Consider the following 20,476-nt stretch of genomic DNA (forward strand, 5'->3'; position numbering starts at 1 on the left):
TGTTTATGAATATTTGGGGTGGTGAGGTATTGAGATGGTGAGGTGGTATGTTTGGGATGGTGAGGTGGTATGTTTGGGATGGTGAGGTGGTATGTTTGGGATGCTGAGGTGGTATGTTTGGGATGCTGAGGTGGTATGTTTGGGATGCTGAGGTGGTATGTTTGGGATGGTGAGGTGGTATGTTTGGGATGCTGAGGTGGTATGTTTGGGATGCTGAGGTGGTATGTTTGGGATGCTGAGGTGGTATGTTTGGGATGGTGAGGTGGTATGTTTGGGATGGTGAGGTGGTATGTTTGGGATGCTGAGGTGGTATGTTTGGGATGCTGAGGTGGTATGTTTGGGATGCTGAGGTGGTATGTTTGGGATGCTGAGGTGTCGGAATGCTGAGGTTTGTTTAGGCTGGTGGGATGTTGGGGGGGGGGGGGTATGTCTGGGTGGTGAGATGTTTTGGGTTGTGGGATGTTTGGTTTATGTTTGGGTTGGTGAGGTTAGGAAGTTTCTTTGTCTCAAATCAAGTGTTGGTTCACAAGCAGAGCTGATGTTTTTGTTTTGATGTATTTCCCATGGTGACTCTTCGGTGATGAGTTTATGATCTCATTGCATATGGAATAATTAATTACACCTTAAATTACTATAGTTAAAAAACACAGAAACTGTGAAAGACATGACTATTGTCCTAAGAGATATATATAGATGTTAATAAATGAATAGAACAAAATGTGTATATAAGTATAACACCTTGGTATTTCGTTTTTGAGACCAATAAAGAAATGATAGTTGAACTTACCAAAGCATTGCGCAGTGCTATTATTTCATAAAAATGTAGCCTTGAATGTATAAAAGAAACAAGAACCCAAAGCGTTTCCAATACCCTATCGCTGTTTATTGACGAGTGACCCTTCTAAAGAATTTTAAGAGTTTTGTGTTACTCAAATGCTCCTTGAAAACTGGGCACCGCGGCAAGAAATAGTGGCTGTCTGCCAAGAATGGAAACCCAGGAAGTAGCGATACAGAACACAAGGTTGGCTAGCAGTTTTCTAGAAAACTTGTTTTTTGTTACGGGACATGGAACCTCCACTGTGTTTCGACGATTATACATGGTCACTAGCACTGTCGTAGATCCATGTTGAACATTGGAGGTTGATTTTGAAATGTGTGTGCAATTCCATTTAATTGACCCAAAACCTGACTTGTCTCTGAGTGTATTGTCATGGGCGGGTGGGCGTCTACATAACAGCATGAGGACTGGACGCTATATGGTGCAGTGATGATGCATCATAAATAAATAAAAAGTTAAAAATAGTTTTAACATGTTTAAGGAGTTTGCGAGTGTGCATCTCGCTCGGAGTCTGCGGCGTCGGGTCCCTGGCCCAATCATGTTCTGCCTCAAATTGTTCTAATGAAGATGCTCTCTGAGTTTTGTCTAACCCACTTACATGCACCGGACACTATTGGTAGTTACTCAAAATAATAGCTAACATAAAAACTTACTTGGAAATGAGCAATGGACAGCTGTTGATAGTATAAAACATTGTGAGAAACGGCTCCCCCTAAAGTAACGTACTTTTTGAGAAAGAAGTAATTTCTCACTGAAATATTTAAATTGAATAAGAGACCTCAGCTGAGGTCTCAAATTCGAGGCATCTGAAATCACACAACTTTTGCGACAAGGGTGTTTTTCTGTCCAGTGTTGTCTTCCATCTTCGACCAATTGAGTTCGAATTTTCACAGGTTTGTTATTTTATGCAGAAGTTTAGATATACCAAGTGAGAAGACTGGTCTTTGACAATTACGAAAGTTATCCAGTGCCTTCAAATAATAGATAGCCTTGGGTGCATGCTGAGCAATTTGGCTGAGGCATTCAAGTAGGCCTATAGTTAAAACATTTCTTCCATGCTTTTGTTTTCTTTCGGGGAAATATGAATACTCTCTACGCGAACAAAAAGGGCATGCGCTGTGTCTTTCACCTAATTGTTGCTAAAATGTACGATAGATATGTATGAGTGGACTACTGCTAACAATTGGATGGTACAATTTGCCTGTCGCTGGCAATTTGTATCACTTCGATTCAAACCAACATGGGTTTGTTGTGGATTGCACCCTTGATGAAGTTAGGGGTTTGTTGTAACAGGGAACAAACGTCTCTAACTCAAGTCCTTTTGTGTTGATTAAATCCATTGGGATCCGCGAGATAGTAGTTTAACAGTGATGTGACTTGCAGGGCTATGACTTGCATGACAATCCTGACGGCACAGACTTGTTCATGCATGACGCCCGTCCCACATCTACTGTGTATTAAGCCAGTCGCACAGTACACGTAAACTAGTTTGCCATTACTTTAATACAAGGTTAGGATCTGTATTGGTGAGTGACTCGGTGCTTGCCAGTTTGCTATTTTACCACCATCATAATCTATCAAGTAATCAGTTTGCTACTTCTTATTAGCAATAATGTCTTATGGAAACAATGCTGTCGGGTGTGATGGTAATCGACCATTAGTTTTGTACATTCATGTCAGTACAACCGACACACAGCAAGACACAAGGCAGAGCGTTTTTAAAAACACATCAGCTGCGAGTAGCTATCCACAGTTTGAGCTTCGCACCAAGACTATAGAGGGAAAGTCTGTATTTGATGAAATGATGACCTTTTTCTGGAATGAGATCACCAAAGCTGACTACCAGAGATTACAGATGATCATTATTAACGGCTATGGGCAGATCAACACTGGCTGCTTTGGAGATAGTGAATTTACCGGAGCTTACCTCAAACTGATTCTACTTTCACTTATACACAGGTAGGAAACAAGTTACGATGGGGGCGGGGCAGAGTTGAAGGTGCCCACTTGGCTTTCCTTACACTCAATGTTGACAATTTTGTAGATAATTCATCAACATTTATTTGATCTATACATCAACATCTCTTGTCAAAGCCTATTCAGCATCCAAATCAAAATACTCAATACAGGCATGAATGTTTTTCAGCTGCCCTTTTTTCTTTTCAAAATAGTGCCATATAGAAAACTGAAAAACACTGTACACTATGCGATCGGCTATTTCCTCTCTTTTAGCAATAAGAAATTTGCATGTGTGTCAATACGATACAGAGGTTAGTAGTATTTGATGAGTGTTTGTGACTCTAATTTCTCAGCATGAAACAAAAAAATGCATGCCAGTTATTATGCGAACCGTATTTACACTTCAGAAAGTTCAACTGGTATCCACTTGTTCACGAGTTACGACCACTATATTATACAGGTGTGTGAATAATATGCATTTTTACTCTCACAAACTGTAAGGTCAAATTCTGCATCGTTTAAAATATTTTGTAGCGTTTTGAATTCTTATAACGGTTAGTTGTTGCTGGTATTACATTCAAGATACGTTCTGTAGGCCTGTGCTCTCCTTGTGCGCCAATATAAAACCGCCATTATCGGTGCACGTGGTCACCAACCAGTTGGTGAGGATTCAAAAAAACAAATGTAACGGATCGTTTCCAGTTTACAGATCCGATAAACACCCAAACTAGCAACATGCCTGTTATTATGTCAAATGTTTTATGGTTACAAAATACCATTGCTAATGGTCCAAAAATATTGCATATATTATATTCTCAGAACATTTGAATATAGCGTCATGTCAGACGTGTGCAAGAGTGTGTATATGAAACTACATAGCTGATAAACGACCAAGCATTCGTAAATGACGTTTAATCATCAGAATATGATTATCTTTTAGTACCAATCGTAAAAAATCATAAAAATGCAGGTATGCTTGACTTGACCACATGACAACATACCAGACTTCGACATTGAATTTACCAATTGAATTGAATTGCATTGCTATTTATGTAAAACATTGACGTCCGAAATAAGGCCAGATGTGTTTGATTTTGTCTGTTAGATTTTGGTTTCAAAAACACTGGCAGATGTTATCAAAACAATTCCTGAAACCAATTCAAAAAGAACTCAAATAATCATTGGTTTGTTTGACGTGTCACCTGTCATGAGTATACTATCACTACTCTGTGCTTGTAATATTTTATATTCAAAGTGAATTCATGAATACAAGTCGGATGCAATGGTGACTTTTGCGCATGAGATGTCGATGGTATAATATAGTGCCGACCTTTGTCATTCATCACTCTGACACAGCCCATTGTTTGCATTTTTGAAGGTCTTTTCGTTGTACTTCAAAAACGGTCTTTTGTGTTCGAAACGGAATGGAATGTTTGGCTTGAAGCAAATGGACAAAATAATATGGTCGGCTGACGATATTCGGTTGTACAGTACACAGGCAAACAGTACAACTCTAGGAAGTGTTATAGTAGTATGACTCGAACTCGCTGCTGAATAGTGAGGACTGTGTTATTTAATTTTGCTGAGGAGATCCAACATTAATGGCGCAGTTTAATAAGATTGACATTGGAATGAAATATGAGTGGGTTACATCACTGATGATGTTAATATACAAGTTAACAGAAGAGTACTGACATAAATAAAAGGGCAAATTACAGAATCCAGCATCGCCTATAGTTGCAGACGCAATGACAACCATAATCTCTCTGTAATTTAATGTTCGTTGAGATAAAAAATTAATACTAGGCTACTTAATTAATATTAATATTTGTTTGAATATGTGAATGTCATTTTTAATGTGAAATTAATATTTTGTATAAGTTAATTACCGTCAAGGACAACATCTTCCGCCAATATTTTTTACAAATATTTTAAAGTCAAACAATCACGCAATCGTCAAAATGGCTCCTTGGTCCCAACAAAATAGTAATAATTGGTTTGATTTGCTTATTTCATAATCATCCGATCACAAAGCACAAAATAATCATAAACGATGCAGAAATCCCGAATTAGTACGAAAGTAGGAAGTGTCTTGTGAGAAGGTACGAAGTGACTCGTGAGAAGGTACGAAGTGTCTTGTACGAAGTGTCCAAAGTCACTTCGTACCTTGAAAAGGTACGAAGTGTCCAGGGTACGAAGTGGCAAAGGTACGATGTGCCCTGACACCTCTCTGGCGATCATGCATGGTGCCCTCACGTTGTAGGCAACATGCCCCAAAAAATTGAACTTGTTTTCGACTAACGGGAAACGTGGTTGAAACGATCTCAAATTGCTCTTTTGTAATAATTGTTGTTGACACTATAAGGAGTGCACTGTTTGATGTAAGACAAAATGAACCCAAACCTATAAAAGTGTCAGTAGAAAATGAAAATGGCTTACAATGCATGGCAAGTAATAAATTGCATCCACACCTTTAAATGCCTGCAGCCGTCGTGCTCTGCTGAACACAGGTGCTATGTACATGTAGTAGGCCTACTATACTCGCTGGGTATTCTGGGGTTTTACAGGGTTCCACAACAAGATCCATTGTGCAAATCCAAGAAGTCAGTATTGTGTTTATACAAAAGCGAACTTTCCATACAAGAGTGAAAGGATTACTGGGTTGACTACCTCGGGTATAGTCTACTGGTTGGGCTTGGAAAACATATGTGACAAAGTACACCCACATCAGGTCCCGTTTAAACCAGTGCATGTTGATAGACTTTGATTTTTACAATTTTTTTAAATATTTTTCCTGCAGGTTTTCACCGGAGATGATCAACAACAACACCACCAACACCTCACATCAAATAGCAGTAGTTTGTGCCCAGTGTTACAGTCACATATTTGTCCAGCATGCAAAATGCGTTCCCGCCTCAGATCCAGTCTTTCACTTCATTCCACTCACTACTGGCTACCAGCCATACTTGGTGAATCCAGAGTTACCAGAGAAAATACCCTGGGTCAAATGGGACACTAGAAGTTTCTTGAAATCTTTGTTGCTGTCACCAAGAAGAAGCATAAGCAGTGAGGACTACGTGTTAGGTCCAACTAGCTCATCACCTAGGCCAGGTTCACGTGGTGGTGGTTACAGGGAAATCAGCCAGTCACCAACAAGTCCCTGGTAACTACCACACATCATCAAGGGGTACAGGAGGACTGTTGCAACAACATCCGACGAGAGTAGGCTAGTCCTTAACAAATGACTCGTCCTCTTCATTTTAGCCGTCAGTGAAGTTTCTTGAAGGATCTGACTTATTTATAGGCTCGTTACGCCCAGATATGTGGGTCAGTATTGGGCTCATAGTGTTGTTCATCGAAATTACCTGGACATGTTAGTAATGACCCATGGGTATAGACCCTATTCTAATCCAGGGGTAAAATAGGCGACGAAACAAATAGTAAAGAACCAAAACCTGAATCAGTTTAGTTTCAGGCCTGTTTAAAATGTTTCATTATTTTTTTAGCGTTTTCTTTTTTTACAATTGTGTCATAACAAATAAATTTTTTTGATGACATTCTGCACAACATTTTTGGATAAAACTCGTGGTATACGAAGCAAAACGCGCCATTTAAGTTTCCTTTTAAAGTATCCACTCACCATACTTTCAAACTCCTCAAGTGTGTAGGCCTACTTGTTGATGACATTTCGGCTAATCAAGATCTCGATATTCGCAATTCATTTGCCGTTATAATGAAGTCTATACAAAACTAATTTGAACTAATTTGTAAAAATGCTTTTTGGGACGGTCACACTTCCTTTAAGAGGTGCAGTTATTAATATCAGTGCCCAGTTCATTGAACCAATGTTCGATGTCGCTTATTCGATCATACGACAGAAACGCGAGTTGTTATCAATGGTAAGCTTCTAGTTTTACCCTTGATTTTGTTTTCATATCAAGTCACGATTTGTGGAAAAGTCATCCTTAAAAATTCATTAGACGGTAACTTTTGTAATCGACTATTATCGCTAAAGTTATTTAAGTTTTTGTAATGATCAAAACTTGTTTGTAAATATGGGTGTAATGATCATGCCGGTACCTTTTTTAATCAACATTGTTATTTTAGTTTCAAATGATTTATTGTATGCTAGTACTTATAACCATCATGTGCATTAAACCATATAGTGCAGACACTATTATTATCCAAGTGTTTTCTGTGAGTCGGGAAATGTAAAATTTATGTAGTTAGAACAGATTCAAAATTATTACGGAGTGGTTCCGTGGGACCACCCTATACTGGCATATGATCTTTCATTACTCATGTGTATCTGGTGGACTCGGAGTTACACAATAATACATGTACCATCCAAACACATCGTTATAAAACCCAAATGTTCAATTATTTATCTCCGATGCAAATTTTACACCTAGGCCTACATCCACGTAAAACAAGTTAGCAGTCATGTTACATGTATGGAAATGAAGGAAAACCGTTTTGAAACTGGGGGTAATTGGACTAACTATGGCAAGTCAATTGAAAGGTAATTAAATTAACTCCAATCATTACATTAAACCTTATGTCAAAGCGCATGGGCGATAATTGCATCCATTGTCACCTAGCTCTGTTAGCTGACAATGTCAACTTGATGGGTTTCCCGCTCATTAAAGGAACACGTTGCCTTGGATCGGACGAGTTGGTCCATGAAAAGCGTTTGAAACCGTTTGTTATGAAATGCATATGGTTAGAAAGATGTTTTAAAAGTAGAATATAATGATCCACACAAGTATCACTCAAAATTGCACGGTTTTCATTTTACGTTGCGAACAAACACGGTCGGCCATTTATGGGAGTCAAAGTTTTGACTCCCATAAATGGCCGACCGTGTTTGTCGACGAGGTAAACGAAAACCACGCAATTTCGATGCATATTTGTGTAGATCATTGTATTCTACTTTTACAACATCTTTCATACCATAATGATTTTATAACAAACGGTTTTAAAAGACCAACTCGACCGATCCAAGGCAACGTGTTCCTTTAAAGAGGCCAAAGAGGAGGAACTTTGTGACGTAATGCTCCCTAGCTTTGTTGTTTGAAGAAGACAGAGTTAGCTAGGTTCTTTGACATCGGCAGACGAGACCCCAGTCTGGGACAATCAAGCTAATCACTTCAAGTCTGTCTAAAATGAAGACGTTTATCATAACCCTAATCACTGTCTGGGGCCACGCAGTTGGGACTAGACGTGTCCATTTTGATTGACATAGTGTCCGTTAATAAAGGAGTATTCATGTGAATGGTCAACATAGGCCAACCGCTCATTTTAAAAAAGGCGTTCTTCTCTGAAAAACGATTTTAGAGCGAAATCTGCACGGCAAGTTTGATGCCATGTGTTACCAGAAGGTGCGGATCCGTAAAGCTACTGAACTTTATTTTTTTACAAACAAGAGCAGATTAAGCCACATTCCAAAGAAGGCTTTTAACATAGACCAAAATCTTCAGCCCGGTTCATTTACTACAAATGTGAAGTATGTTGACGTCACATGGCTGTTTTCGCAGCGAATGTTGCACAGCTCAACTGCTGTGACGTCATAATTCTTATTGCATTCTCAGGAATTATAGACTGGGCTCTCAACTAATTATTTTTTGCGATTCGGAGACCAAACAAAAATAACTATCTTTTACACAATATTTCAAATTTTCGATGTCAAAAGCAATTGTGTTTTATTGAGAAAACATGACAAATAGCGCATGCATGATTATCATAATAGGTCTTCAATGTTTTCTTACTCATTAAGAAATTCAATCGAAAATCCATAGTTAATAATAAGATATGAACAAAATTGTATCAATTATAAATTACATATCACTGAATGAAACCAATAAGTAAAAGCCTATGTCGAAGAAGTTGTTTATTTTTTATAACAACGGTGAATACTACAATGTATAGAAACATACAGCACCTCCACCAAGATTTAAACATTACAAAACATCAAAACTAAGGTCCTAAAACTCATGGCGTTTTGTTGTGTCTCAAGAAAATGGTATGGAGAGGTTTGCGCCTTTGTACGTCACATTATTTCTGTGTTGTTAATTACACCCTACATATGTCTTCTCTTCATGGCTCAACCATTTCTACATCATGGTTTGGTTCAACTTTGAGAGTGATCAGAGACTAGATTATTTTCCCATCAAGCCTCGGTTTTAGTTTCATTGATTTGAGTTCAATTGAATGAAATCGCCTAGTTAGCGAGTATTTTCTTCAAACTATAATAAGTTATTTAACTTCCCTCTACAAGATAAACTGTCCATCTTCCTTATTAGGGGCCTACATAATCTTCTAAATATGTTATTATTTTATGTCTTGATCAAGTAAGGGGTATTCTATAAAATAAATATTAACCAAGAAAATTACCTTCACATGAGTGGAAAGTTATGTTATTATAACAAGTGGACACAAATGAGTTCCTAATAATTAACAAATATCATGCACAAACTCTAATCAGATGACCTTCGCAAGTCACAAGGAAGATCAAATCAAAATTTCCACTTAATATGTTGTTAAAACGTAAACGAAATGCACGTAAATTAAACTGGTTCTTCGTAAAAACAAAACTTTAACAGAGCTAAAAGGAATTCAGTATTGGCATAATAAAATACGATTTATGAATTTAAAATGAGATGTTTATGAAGCATGAATCCAATGCTATAAAGTAAATGCATCATAAAAAAAAACCTCTGAAACATTTGGTACATGCGATCATCAGCCATATCTTAAAACACATTTGGGAGAAAAACAGTATACATGATTGTACCATAAATAACTGGCTCTTCAAATAACTCCTTTTCAAATTAAGATGTTGAACTTAGTGTGTTGAATTTCGACAACATATCTCTCCATGCAATAGCCTGCTTGCATGTATTGTTTTGTTAATTAAATGCAAGTTACAAATGCATGTTTACTCCAAAATACTAGGTCAGGCAGAATAATTTATCAGGTTGTTCATTTTACAGTAATTTTTTTTATGATAACAGATGAATCCAAAATGTATTTCAGGTCTCTACCAAAAGTGTATCCCATCTTATCGTGGGTAATGGGGATTGACTTGTATGGTAGACTAGTATGCTAGTCTAGTGGTGCAGCTTACAATTTAAATAACTCAGGATATAATGACTTGCATCAGAATTCATTACTTGAATACAGGAGACATACTGGCACAGCATTATCACAATTTACTCCCTCATTTCATTCTTCAATAGACGTTTTAAAATATATAATTTGTTGTAAAATTTGAATCATGATTGTGGGGTTTTTCCCCATTTTGATTGGAGTAAATAATATAATATATCAAAAATGCTAAAACAATTATAAGATGATAAAATTAATTGTTGATAACACTCAGAATACATTTCATTGAATCTTTTTTCCCGGCACACTGAACATGATGCTAGAATAAATATATAACATAACAATTCCTTATCAATTAAGAACAAAATTAGGATTGATGATTAAAACAAATACAAACTGAACAAAAAAGCTGCATATAAATGTTAAGGATGACTAATGTGGTTTAAAACTACAAGGAAGAGTTTTATAACCGTTCTGTCTACATACTAATCAGCCCACCATTGTCTGTCATTATGGTTCCAACATAAACACACTCATCATGTACAAATGCTTGCTCCAGTATTGGAAACTCTCTAGTGCAAAATGACATGAATGCTGATACTAGCATGTTACCAACAATGACAGAATACAATGAGTGGTGAATTGATTAGTCTATACACTGAACATGTACAAACCTAATGGTATTAAAAAGAATAAATTCATGACGACAACAACTTGAACCCAGTTCCTACTTCATACAATACTGGAAATAACAAATAAACAATATTTCTGTCCTGCAAGCACCAGTAACCAAGATCAAGCCAAAGTGCAACAGTGTACACTAACCGATGATATGACCTTTGTTGACCTTTCTGCAACATAAATTTGCAATGAATGTCAAACTGACCAATCTACTCCAAGATCGATAATGCAGAATTCTACAGCATCTCACAGTTCATTCATCAAAGGTTTCCTTTCCAACAATTAGTTTCCAGGATTCATTTGTCTTGTGAAAAGTTTAAACTTAATTTAAAATCTTAAATTTTCTGCTTTATGATTCCAGATATGACAGCATATTTGTATAATACAATAATTTACATCACACATTAAACTCTATAGATATAACTAAATCAAATTATATTTGATTAAGTGAGAAGATTTAACAGCTTAACAATTTACAAAGCGCCCTACACTCACAATTCTTATCATTTACAAATACATTCAAAATGTCTTCCCAAGATATGTTCAAATATTGCATTTGCATCAATAGTCGCAGACCCAATTTTATACAGTTTCTAATCACACAAACATGCTACAGAGAAACCTGTATGAGCAAAAGCAGGTTACCAGCGAAAAAAAACCATACCATTCTGTTTGACTCATGTTCAACCAACATAAATTAATTGGCCAAATTATCAAGAAAGATAAATCAAAGTCATCTGGGAAAAATGTCAGCTGTGTACAGTGTCTACTTAGTGAGAAAGAAGCAAAATACGTCACAGTATTTCAGTGTCATCAAGAACCTCAAATCCATCCATGTTTAGTGCTGTGACAGCAGGCACCAACCGCATACTGGCCACATCTTTTACAAATTAATACCATGGAAACTTTAATTTCCAAAAGTCAAGTTTTGGAGATTCAAATTGGTTGACATACATGTACTTTTCTAATCAAAGAGGGAATTTCAGACAAAATAATTTAGGACAGAAATGACACAAATATCTTTCTGACCATACCTACAATTGGGCAAACTTATCTGACATTTGTAGGTGTGTCTTATCTGTCAGATAAATGACAATCACTATCAATGTTGTGTTTGGCTGGTAACCTTTTCTTGCTTACCATGATATTATGTGCTTAGACAATTTGCATGCTTAGCACATTATGATACAAGTGGGTCCTGATCATTGCTGTTCATTACCCTGTAAAGCATGGAAGAGGATATATAATAACTGTGTGCCTACCCTGCCATGGCATTCACAAACAGTAACCATTCTCTACTCTTGTGGTTTGTGCTGAATTTCTGCACAACAGAGTAATGTGACCAGAAGGGATAACACATGCAACCAGTGAGATAGGTTGACAATGCACTCATACTATTGTTACCCAAACCACCAATTACTCCTTTTCCATAATTATTGCCAGATTAGACCCAGTCAGTAAAGTCGCCTACAAAATAGATTCATATGAGGGAAGCAAAATGAATCTTAATACAGAAATAATATTAAATTAAATAATTCATTCACGGAAGGTCTTGTGTTTCCACATTATAGCATCTTAATATAGACTTCCATCTATGGAACACCTCTTTTAAAATGTTGGACAGCAAGAAATCAAACAAGCTTGAGATACATTGTAACTTTTTGAAGGCTGTCCTCATGCAAAGCATTACTCTCTTAAATACAATAAACCATAAATCAAATGTACAGCAATACTTAAATGATCCAAAGAAAAATATTATTTTCCCTTCTGTCTGGGGCAATATGTGAGCACATTGTTATGGCAGTGCAAGAAGGTTGACAATGCAATACAGCCTTGTTTTGAAGAATGATAAAACCGCACCAAAGTTTAAGACAAAATCTATCAAAGTGTTGTACCTCATTGTAACCTACCTTAATGCAATCACAGAACGTGTGTTTAACTGATCAAAATTCTTCTAATTATTAACAAAACCAATAAAATGAGACCTTGCTTGCTCCATGACAGAACAAATTATTGGAGTAACCATAAGTATCAACCAATTTGCACTGACCTAACAATGCCCAACACACTCATGTTGATAACATGTCTGCATATGCCTTCCTATATCCATTACAAGTCTGGGATGCATGGTAACAAACCTGCATGGTAACCAACCTGCATGGTGCAATCAAACACACTGGCACTGATGGTGATAAATGTATACCAGACTAAAACACGCTCATCAAGGAAGCAACTATGTATGAAACAGGCTGCACAGGAAAAAGAGCCACCCAAACGAGTTATTCAAGCAAGTTGCATATTGTAGACTAAAGGCAAACTTGTGGCAGCATAGCTACATCAAGGAGAAAGAAGAAAGAGGAATAGAGATTTAAACATTTCAAATATCATTACTGTTTAGTTAATATTCAGATGACCGTAATTAACTGATCTTGGTTAGCTGTGACACAGTATAGAGAGTCGTGCGCAGCACGTAGGCCTACATGCATGCACTTTTTCCATTGTTTTAAATCAAAGATGGTGGTCAATGACATCATATGCAATCCATCTATAGAACAAAGTATAGCCAAAGATATTCACATAATCTTTGTATTTTTGTTAGTATATATTTTTAAATAATCATGTTTTGTTGGAAGATGCATTACTTAATTAGGTTAATTATTAGGAAAGTTAGCAAATAGAAATATTACACTACACATGCATAGTAATCAATGTTTCAAAACCAACATCATGATGTCGGCACACACAAGTATACCCACATTATCACAAATGTGCATCCCTTATGAGGTTTATTTGGTTATTTCCTTTATGTGTAACTCACCAGGGTATAATACACAGTTGTCAGGTGTCAAAAAAGTAAGCTAATCTTTTTCAGCTCTACTTGTCGCCATCTTGGTAGCATAAAGTAATCTTCATAAGGCATCTGAAATGCTCGGAAGAAGTCTTCTGGTGACAGATGAAGCTTCAAAAACAAGAACAATAAAACATTGTAAATATAATACTCTGGAGTTTGGGATGGCTCTGTGATGGGGGCTGTGTATACCCTCCATTTAAAGCTACATACGAAGTGTGTGTCTGAGATCAAAATAAGTTGTGTGTAGGGACTTGATGAGAACCACTATTGGCAGTAGACAGTATTGGTAATTACTCAAAACAATTTTTATCATACAAACTTACTTGGTAATGAGCAATGGAGAGCTGTTGATAATATGAACATTGTGGGAAACGACTCCCTCTGAAGTAATGTAGCTTTTGAGAAAGAGGTAAATTCTCACTAAAATAATTAATAACTTTAGCTGAGGACTTCTATTATGTATCTGAAAGCACATCAATTTGTGCAACAAGGGTGTCTTTTTTTTTTCATTATTCTCTCGCATCTTAATGACCACTTAAGCCCAAGTTTTCACAGGTTTGTTATTTTATGCATATGTTGGGAATATGTTGAGAATACTGGTCTTTGACAATTACCAAACTTGTCCAGTGCCTTTAAGAGTACAGAACAAAGGAATGTCCACACAGTAACTGCAACACAGACATGACAGAGCTGTGTATTTAGTGCCATCAAATATTTGAATCACATTGCAATCACCATACACATTTTAGAAGTCCCTGGTATGTTGGGTGATTTGATGAGGGCATTAGTCATGGGGACAAGGTAGACAAAAATTTAAAATCCAAAGTCAAGTTTCAAGAATATCTTACCTCTAGGTTGTTTCTATCAACATCTTTTGGCAATCTGTAGTTTGTTGTGTGTAGAGTTCCCAAGGGATAAATCTGCAACATTCATAAATAATTAAAGATGGGGTAAGAAAAATCATGGTAGGTCCGGTACCTTCTACAATAGGTACCTTTATCAACTACGGGTCAATCAAAATTGACAATCAATTCTAGCATTTCCACCACTGTATATACGAAAACTGAGCGTGTAAATTGCACTTCACATAACACAGCACAGCGAATTGACTCCTAACCAAGTTGATTCTGACCCAGTGACCCAGTGAACTGGGTCAATATATAATGTATTTTACTGAGAGAAGTTTCCCAAACTGCTGTTAAGTACAACAGCCCTTTTCACACTGTATCACTTTCCCGTGAAATACAGCCCTGGGGATGTCCCGGGACATTTGTTTTACCCCAGGGTTACCCTGGCACACTTTCACACTGTCCCCCCTCCCAGGTCCCTAATCCACAGGGTTCTGGTTGCACATTTCAAGAATACCCCAGCAGGCTTTCCCGCCTACCCCTACTCAAGAGTAGGGATGGCCATTCCCTGGGTATACTCTTTTGCCGGGGTGAGAAAGGCTGCTGTAGCTTACAAATCCAATTGTTATACCTCGGTAACAAATTGCGAAGTTTGATTGGTCGAGAACCAATCACTTGCCATGCAACAAATACGCATGTACCATGGCTAAGGATGCGCGCTACGCGTAATGCACAGCGCGGCGGGTAACATGATCATTCCTACCGTTGGTCGATTTCCAGTGCTGTGTACGAAACACACGCGGGTTCGAGGGAACAGTTGAAGAATTGTTTCCTATTTGAACTGTTCGTCTGCGTATTAAACCATGATTAAACTTTCCATTACTCCATCATAATAATGTTTGAAGATGAAAACAGAACTTCGAGAAGAGGATTAACAATGTTACCAAGGTATAACAAAACAATTGTTGCACGCTGTGACTGGGGTCCATGGGTTTTGTACACCCTCAGGGGCAAATGGCACCCTCGGCTTTGCCTCGGATGCCATTTGCCCCCTCGGGTGTACAAAACGCCATGGATCCCGTCACAGCGTGCAACAATTGTATAATGGTAGAAGAGAACATTGTATGCACCATGCATGGACCACCTTAGAATCAGGTCATTGGCAAAACAAGAACACATTCATGATGATATAGGGCATGCAGCAAGCATGGAATGCTGACCATGTGTATGCAAAATCTAACTGGCTTTGAGGCATCTTATTAACTGATGTATCGATACCCAAATGAAAGTTAAGGATGTAATAGATAGTTCCCACTGGACATCACACAGTGTTAAGTGCGCCATCTTTACTGGTAATAATTTTTTACTGCACAACTATATACTTTCTGTAAATAGTCCAGGCAGCATGCAGAAGCTTTATCGAATACCTTGCAGGATTGATCAATGAACCACTTCGGTGCGCAGACAAATAGGAACATTTGACACAGCTCAAAGCCATGACCCAAAAAAGATGGCGCTTATCAGAAACTATCTATTGCATGAGGTCTTTATTATGATGTGTTTAATTTGTAAGAAGCACAAGTTTGGGGAAGACAACTATCACACACATTGCAGTATTTCAAACAAAGACATTTAAAAAATGTTTATTAAGCAGAAGTGTTTTTTTAAACCTTTGCGTTATTAACAATCCTGTGGAACATTGACTGTTTGTTAAGGATGCCATTCAAAGGTTGCACCCATGTGGGTTGTTTTTACTATCAATCCAATGATTTTTGTGGGGTTATTTGAATTGTGTTGAGTTCTTATTCAATGCACAATGCAGCCATTTGAAAACTAGGTTAAATAAACAATGTTGTGTTATGTTATGTTGTGTTGAACCGAAAGTTGTTATACTGTATTTAATAATACAAATGACGAGTTATAAATGATGAGTTGTACATATTCATAAAGGCATGACAATTAATGACAATTCATGACACAGTGACAGAAAGGTGAATGCACACTCATACATCAACACTTAGATTGTTACATTCACATTGATACAAATACAGCTAGGTGAAAGAAGGAATGATGAACCAGACGCTACCAGTATAGACAAGGTCATGTCAACAATGATGAGTATACAGAGAATGCACAGTCATTATTACATGAACTTTCTCATTCAGTCACACTACATGCCAATAGGCCCTAAAACTCAACCATATGAGAGATGTACTGACATTTCAAGGGTTAAACAGTAGCATCATTTCAAAAGAATTTCAAACAATCATAAGTCAACTTGTGAAACTTGCATCAATTTATTAAGTACCAAATCTTTAGAATTTGGTAAATTATATCTTATTTCTTCATCAGAGACTATGCTCACTAGTTTGAGTTTGCTCAATCATCACTGAAGTACAGTGATTCTTGAAGAATAATGTTCTCTCACATTTGTATATTTTCAGATGGAAATGACTCCAAACAATGAATATTTCTATCCCTGTTTAACTCCCACTCTATCCCCTCAATGATTGGTCCTAAGGTCTATTCTAACCTCTCGTTGTTGCTTCTGAGATCATTCAAGGAAGAGGAAGTAGAAAGAATGTAAAGATGTCAAGTTAGAATCACATGCACAGATACCAGTCCATAGTGTTGTCTTAATGTGACGGCTTAATCAATATGTTGTAGGGTTAGAACTGTGCTAACAAACATCACCAATATTTGTTTACACTGGTGAAGTAAACACACCATCCCCATTAGCAATTAAAAACACCCACATAATGATTGAACCTTCATTCATAAATACCCCGGACAGTTTCGCTATTCCTATTGGTGGAGAGCGCGTCACGTGGGTGTGTATAAACCTTTGTTTATACCGGTAAAAAGTGTTAATTCATGGGCGTGACACGCGACCTTGCACCTGTTCTTAGACAGTTTCTTCATTCCTATTTGTCGAGAGCAACGGCTGAAACAGCTGTGCCACATCACGCGATACGCGCGACGCGCACCGCATTCCCTTATAAGGAATTGTTTACGCGAGGGCGGCGGAGGGCTTTACCATTTCATAGCTGGAGGGGTGTTGTGTTGAAAGAACTCATTGAACAATTAAAAAATTTTAATTTATTTTACTTCTTGACCAAAAAGTGATGATGTTTTTTACCGAAAAGGTATTTATGAATGGGAATCAAAGTGTGTTGAATCGGTTTTCAACTAGTGGTTTAAAACCGCCGAGGCCTGATAATTTACCTTGACTTCGTCTTGGTAAAATTATCAAGAACCAGGCCTCGTTGGGATTAAACCACTAGTTGAAAACCTCTTCACCACACATTGATTCCCTTAATTTCTTTGTTCCTCCCTTAAAATAATTTTAAAAAGTTATTTAACAAAGATTAAAAATGTGTGAAAAAATTACTTGACCTCTCAGCTTTTAAATATGATTTTGTAGTGTTCAAAGCATTTTGTTAGCATAGCAAGCGCAAGGCTTTTTTGTTTAAAATGCCAACTTTGTGTAAACAAGTGCCCTTTACCAGGTTTGGCTAATGAAGCAAAGGCTAGGGAAAAGGGAAAAAAAAGTTGTCTTTGCATAGCATTTGCTGAATGAAACCATTTTAATACCATTCCCAGATACAAACATTTAACCCTATCCCAAAGACTTTCAATTGGTCATTATGGTGACTTTTCTAATAAAGAAATTATTTGTGGTTGCATCGCACTTAAGCTGCTACGAAATCCCCCCCAAAAGGTGAGCTAAATTACTGCCATAGAAACAAAAATTTGTGGGTGGGGAGAGGGGCTGGTTTTGGTGACACATTTATCTTCATGACTCACCACCGGAATGTTGGACATTGATTTGCCCTTCTCTTTAGAAGCTGGGGATATCTGTTCCTTAGAGTGATTCCTCTGATATAAAGCAACGCATGGTAGTCGTCAAGAAGGAAATATCATTAGTAGGAAAATGAAAGATGAAGGTTAGTATGAGAGAATCAGGATAGAATGTTAAAAAGTGATTCAACCCTTCCCTTCATGCAAAGGTAGATCCCCACTGGCAAACAATTGTAGAAATGTTTCAAGAAAGTGTGGTGAAAATGTGATTGGGTTAATAATGACTTGTTACCATGACAACAAACATCAGTCCAATTGTATCTACATAAGAATTATTGTCCAAAGTGTTCAACTGTTGACAACTGTTGACCTAGTTCAGTTCAATTTACAACATTGTACCACAACAATAACTGAACAGTTTCACAGTGTGTAAGTGACATTTTGGATGGCACTCGGTACCAGTAGAAAAACAGAAAGTTAGACAAACCATGGACAAACACACTAGGACATAAAGACGTAAACAGTTTGAGATACATTAGTTTGATTTTGATCTCCATTATGAATTTGACATTTTTAGAAATCGATTCACACCTAGCTGTACGGCAGCTGTCATAGACCTTAATCATGGTGTGGTTCTATTAAGTTATCTGGCTCCCCGTTTACAATGTGACAATACAGCTCCTATTCTTATTTCATATAAAGGGACCAGACTAATTGCCTTCGAGCCTCAGCTTAGTTTCATTGGATTGAATGTCACAGAGCTTGATAAACACCATTGGCTCCTAAAATATGGCTACTTTTAAAAAAATAATTTGCCCAAAGTCCAGAAAACTGACAGCAAAGCCCTACTAGCACTTCTATATCCAACATCAGCCTAAATCCCAACAAAAGACTGCCGTTTTAAATTTCTGAAGCTCTGTCTGTAAAGTTTTGCTGTTCAGAATAAGGTTAGCAGCTAAAAAACTCAATGGCATCCATTATTTGTGACCCTTTCTTAGCAAATCAAACGGTCCACTGTCAAACGGATTCAAAAGTCAAAAGAAACAAAGCATTACACTGTCCACTCATGAATGAAGGACACGTCCACTGAAATGAAAGTGTAAGCCTTATTTGGTTATATAAATTATGAATAGACCTATAGGCCTACATAGAGGCACTGGTTACCTAAATAAAGAAACTTGCTACATGTAGTTCAGGAGAGTGACTAATAACTGTTCTTTACTACAGGTTAGAGTTGAGAAATGAAAATATTTACCTCAATACAATATTACCTCTGTAAGAATTTTGTTGCCAATAGACTGCTGAATTAGTAATTTTGTTGTTTTTGCAATTCAACAAGAGCTTGAAACTCAAGTTTCAAAATCATCTTAAATGCAGTATCTGCTTGCAAAGTAACACTTTCCCATGATGCATCATCCCGGTGCTGCTTGCTAATTGATTGTAACTTACTTGAACCCCTTTAGTTTTTCTCATCTGTCCTGGTCCTTTTACCTTTTGCTGAACGACGCTTGGCAAAGAGCGCCCTCTAGTGATTCTCAGCATGCGTAATTCATCCTCTGATGAGCCCATCCTGCCGAAGTCTACATCGCTGGCGTAGCCATTAGGACTCTGGAATCCTAAGGGGGTCTGGTATCCAATACTAACAGGGCTAAGATAACCTGGAGGACTCATGCAACCTCCTGGACTACGATATCCATCAGATAAACCTGGCAGCAATAAAACAGAATATCACACTATTGTTATCTGGTATCCGATACTAACAGGGCTAAGATAACCTGGAGGACTCATGCAACCTCCTGGACTACAATATCCATCAGATAAACCTAACAGCAATAAAACAGAATATCACACTATTATTATCTGGTATCCGATACTAACAGGGCTAAGATAACCAGGAGGACTCATGCAACCTCCTGGACTACGATATCCATCAGATAAACCTAACAGCAATAAAACAGAATATCACACTATTGTTATCTGGTATCTGATACTAACAGGGCTAAGATAACCAGGAGGACTCATGCAACCTCCTGGACTACGATATCCATCAGATAAACCTAACAGCAATAAAACAGAATATCACACTATTGTTATCTGGTATCCGATACTAACAGGGCTAAGATAACCAGGAGGACTCATGCAACCTCCTGGACTACGATATCCATCAGATAAACCTGGCAGCAATAAAACAGAATATCACACTATTGTTATCTGGTATCCAATACTAACAGGGCTAAGATAACCAGGAGGACTCATGCAACCTCCTGGACTACGATTTCCATCAGATAAACCTGGCAGCAATAAAACAGAATATCACACTATTGTTATCTAGTATCCGATACTAACAGGGCTAAGATAACCAGGAGGACTCATGCAACCTCCTGGACTACG

The 20,476-nt window shown here is 37.5% G+C and overlaps 2 protein-coding genes across 10 annotated transcripts in view; one reads left to right on the top strand and one right to left on the bottom strand.

The window, feature by feature from the left end:
- The first annotated feature begins 2,252 nt into the window (after positions 1-2,252).
- LOC139940595 (uncharacterized) lies at positions 2,253-7,556 on the top strand. The gene is made up of 2 exons (XM_071936927.1): positions 2,253-2,797; positions 5,598-7,556. Exons 1-2 carry the CDS (start codon positions 2,451-2,453, stop codon positions 5,962-5,964), a joined length of 714 nt encoding a protein of 237 aa, XP_071793028.1. The 5' UTR covers positions 2,253-2,450; the 3' UTR covers positions 5,965-7,556.
- A 151-nt stretch (positions 7,557-7,707) lies between these two features.
- The window catches only part of LOC139940338 (actin-binding LIM protein 1-like), a 105,847-nt gene continuing 93,078 nt past the window's right edge, over positions 7,708-20,476 (bottom strand). For 7 of the 9 annotated variants that reach the window (XM_071936547.1, XM_071936551.1, XM_071936549.1 and 4 more), the window contains 6 exons: positions 19,577-19,791; positions 18,092-18,163; positions 16,818-16,832; positions 14,285-14,356; positions 13,404-13,544; positions 7,708-12,917 (listed from right to left, as the gene is read on the bottom strand). In XM_071936547.1, the coding sequence (XP_071792648.1) occupies positions 13,431-13,544; positions 14,285-14,356; positions 16,818-16,832; positions 18,092-18,163; positions 19,577-19,791 (488 nt within the window). In that variant the 3' untranslated portion in view covers positions 7,708-12,917; positions 13,404-13,430. The remainder of the gene's footprint in view (positions 12,918-13,403; positions 13,545-14,284; positions 14,357-16,817; positions 16,833-18,091; positions 18,164-19,576; positions 19,792-20,476) is intronic. The other 2 variants (XM_071936545.1, XM_071936550.1) reach the window with 2 other exon arrangements.

The sequence above is a fragment of the Asterias amurensis genome, chromosome 8 (assembly GCF_032118995.1).
Source record: "Asterias amurensis chromosome 8, ASM3211899v1".
Taxonomy (NCBI): Eukaryota; Metazoa; Echinodermata; class Asteroidea; order Forcipulatida; family Asteriidae; genus Asterias; species Asterias amurensis.

What these genes read in the sequence shown, in the direction of transcription:
- LOC139940595 (XM_071936927.1), top strand. Translation starts at nt 2,451, where the DNA reads ATGTCTTATGGAAACAATGCTGTCGGGTGTGATGGTAATCGACCATTA. An exon ending in CTACTTTCACTTATACACAG is followed by an intron (nt 2,798 to 5,597) that starts GTAGGAAACAAG and finishes TTTTTCCTGCAG; the next exon opens with GTTTTCACCGGAGATGATCA.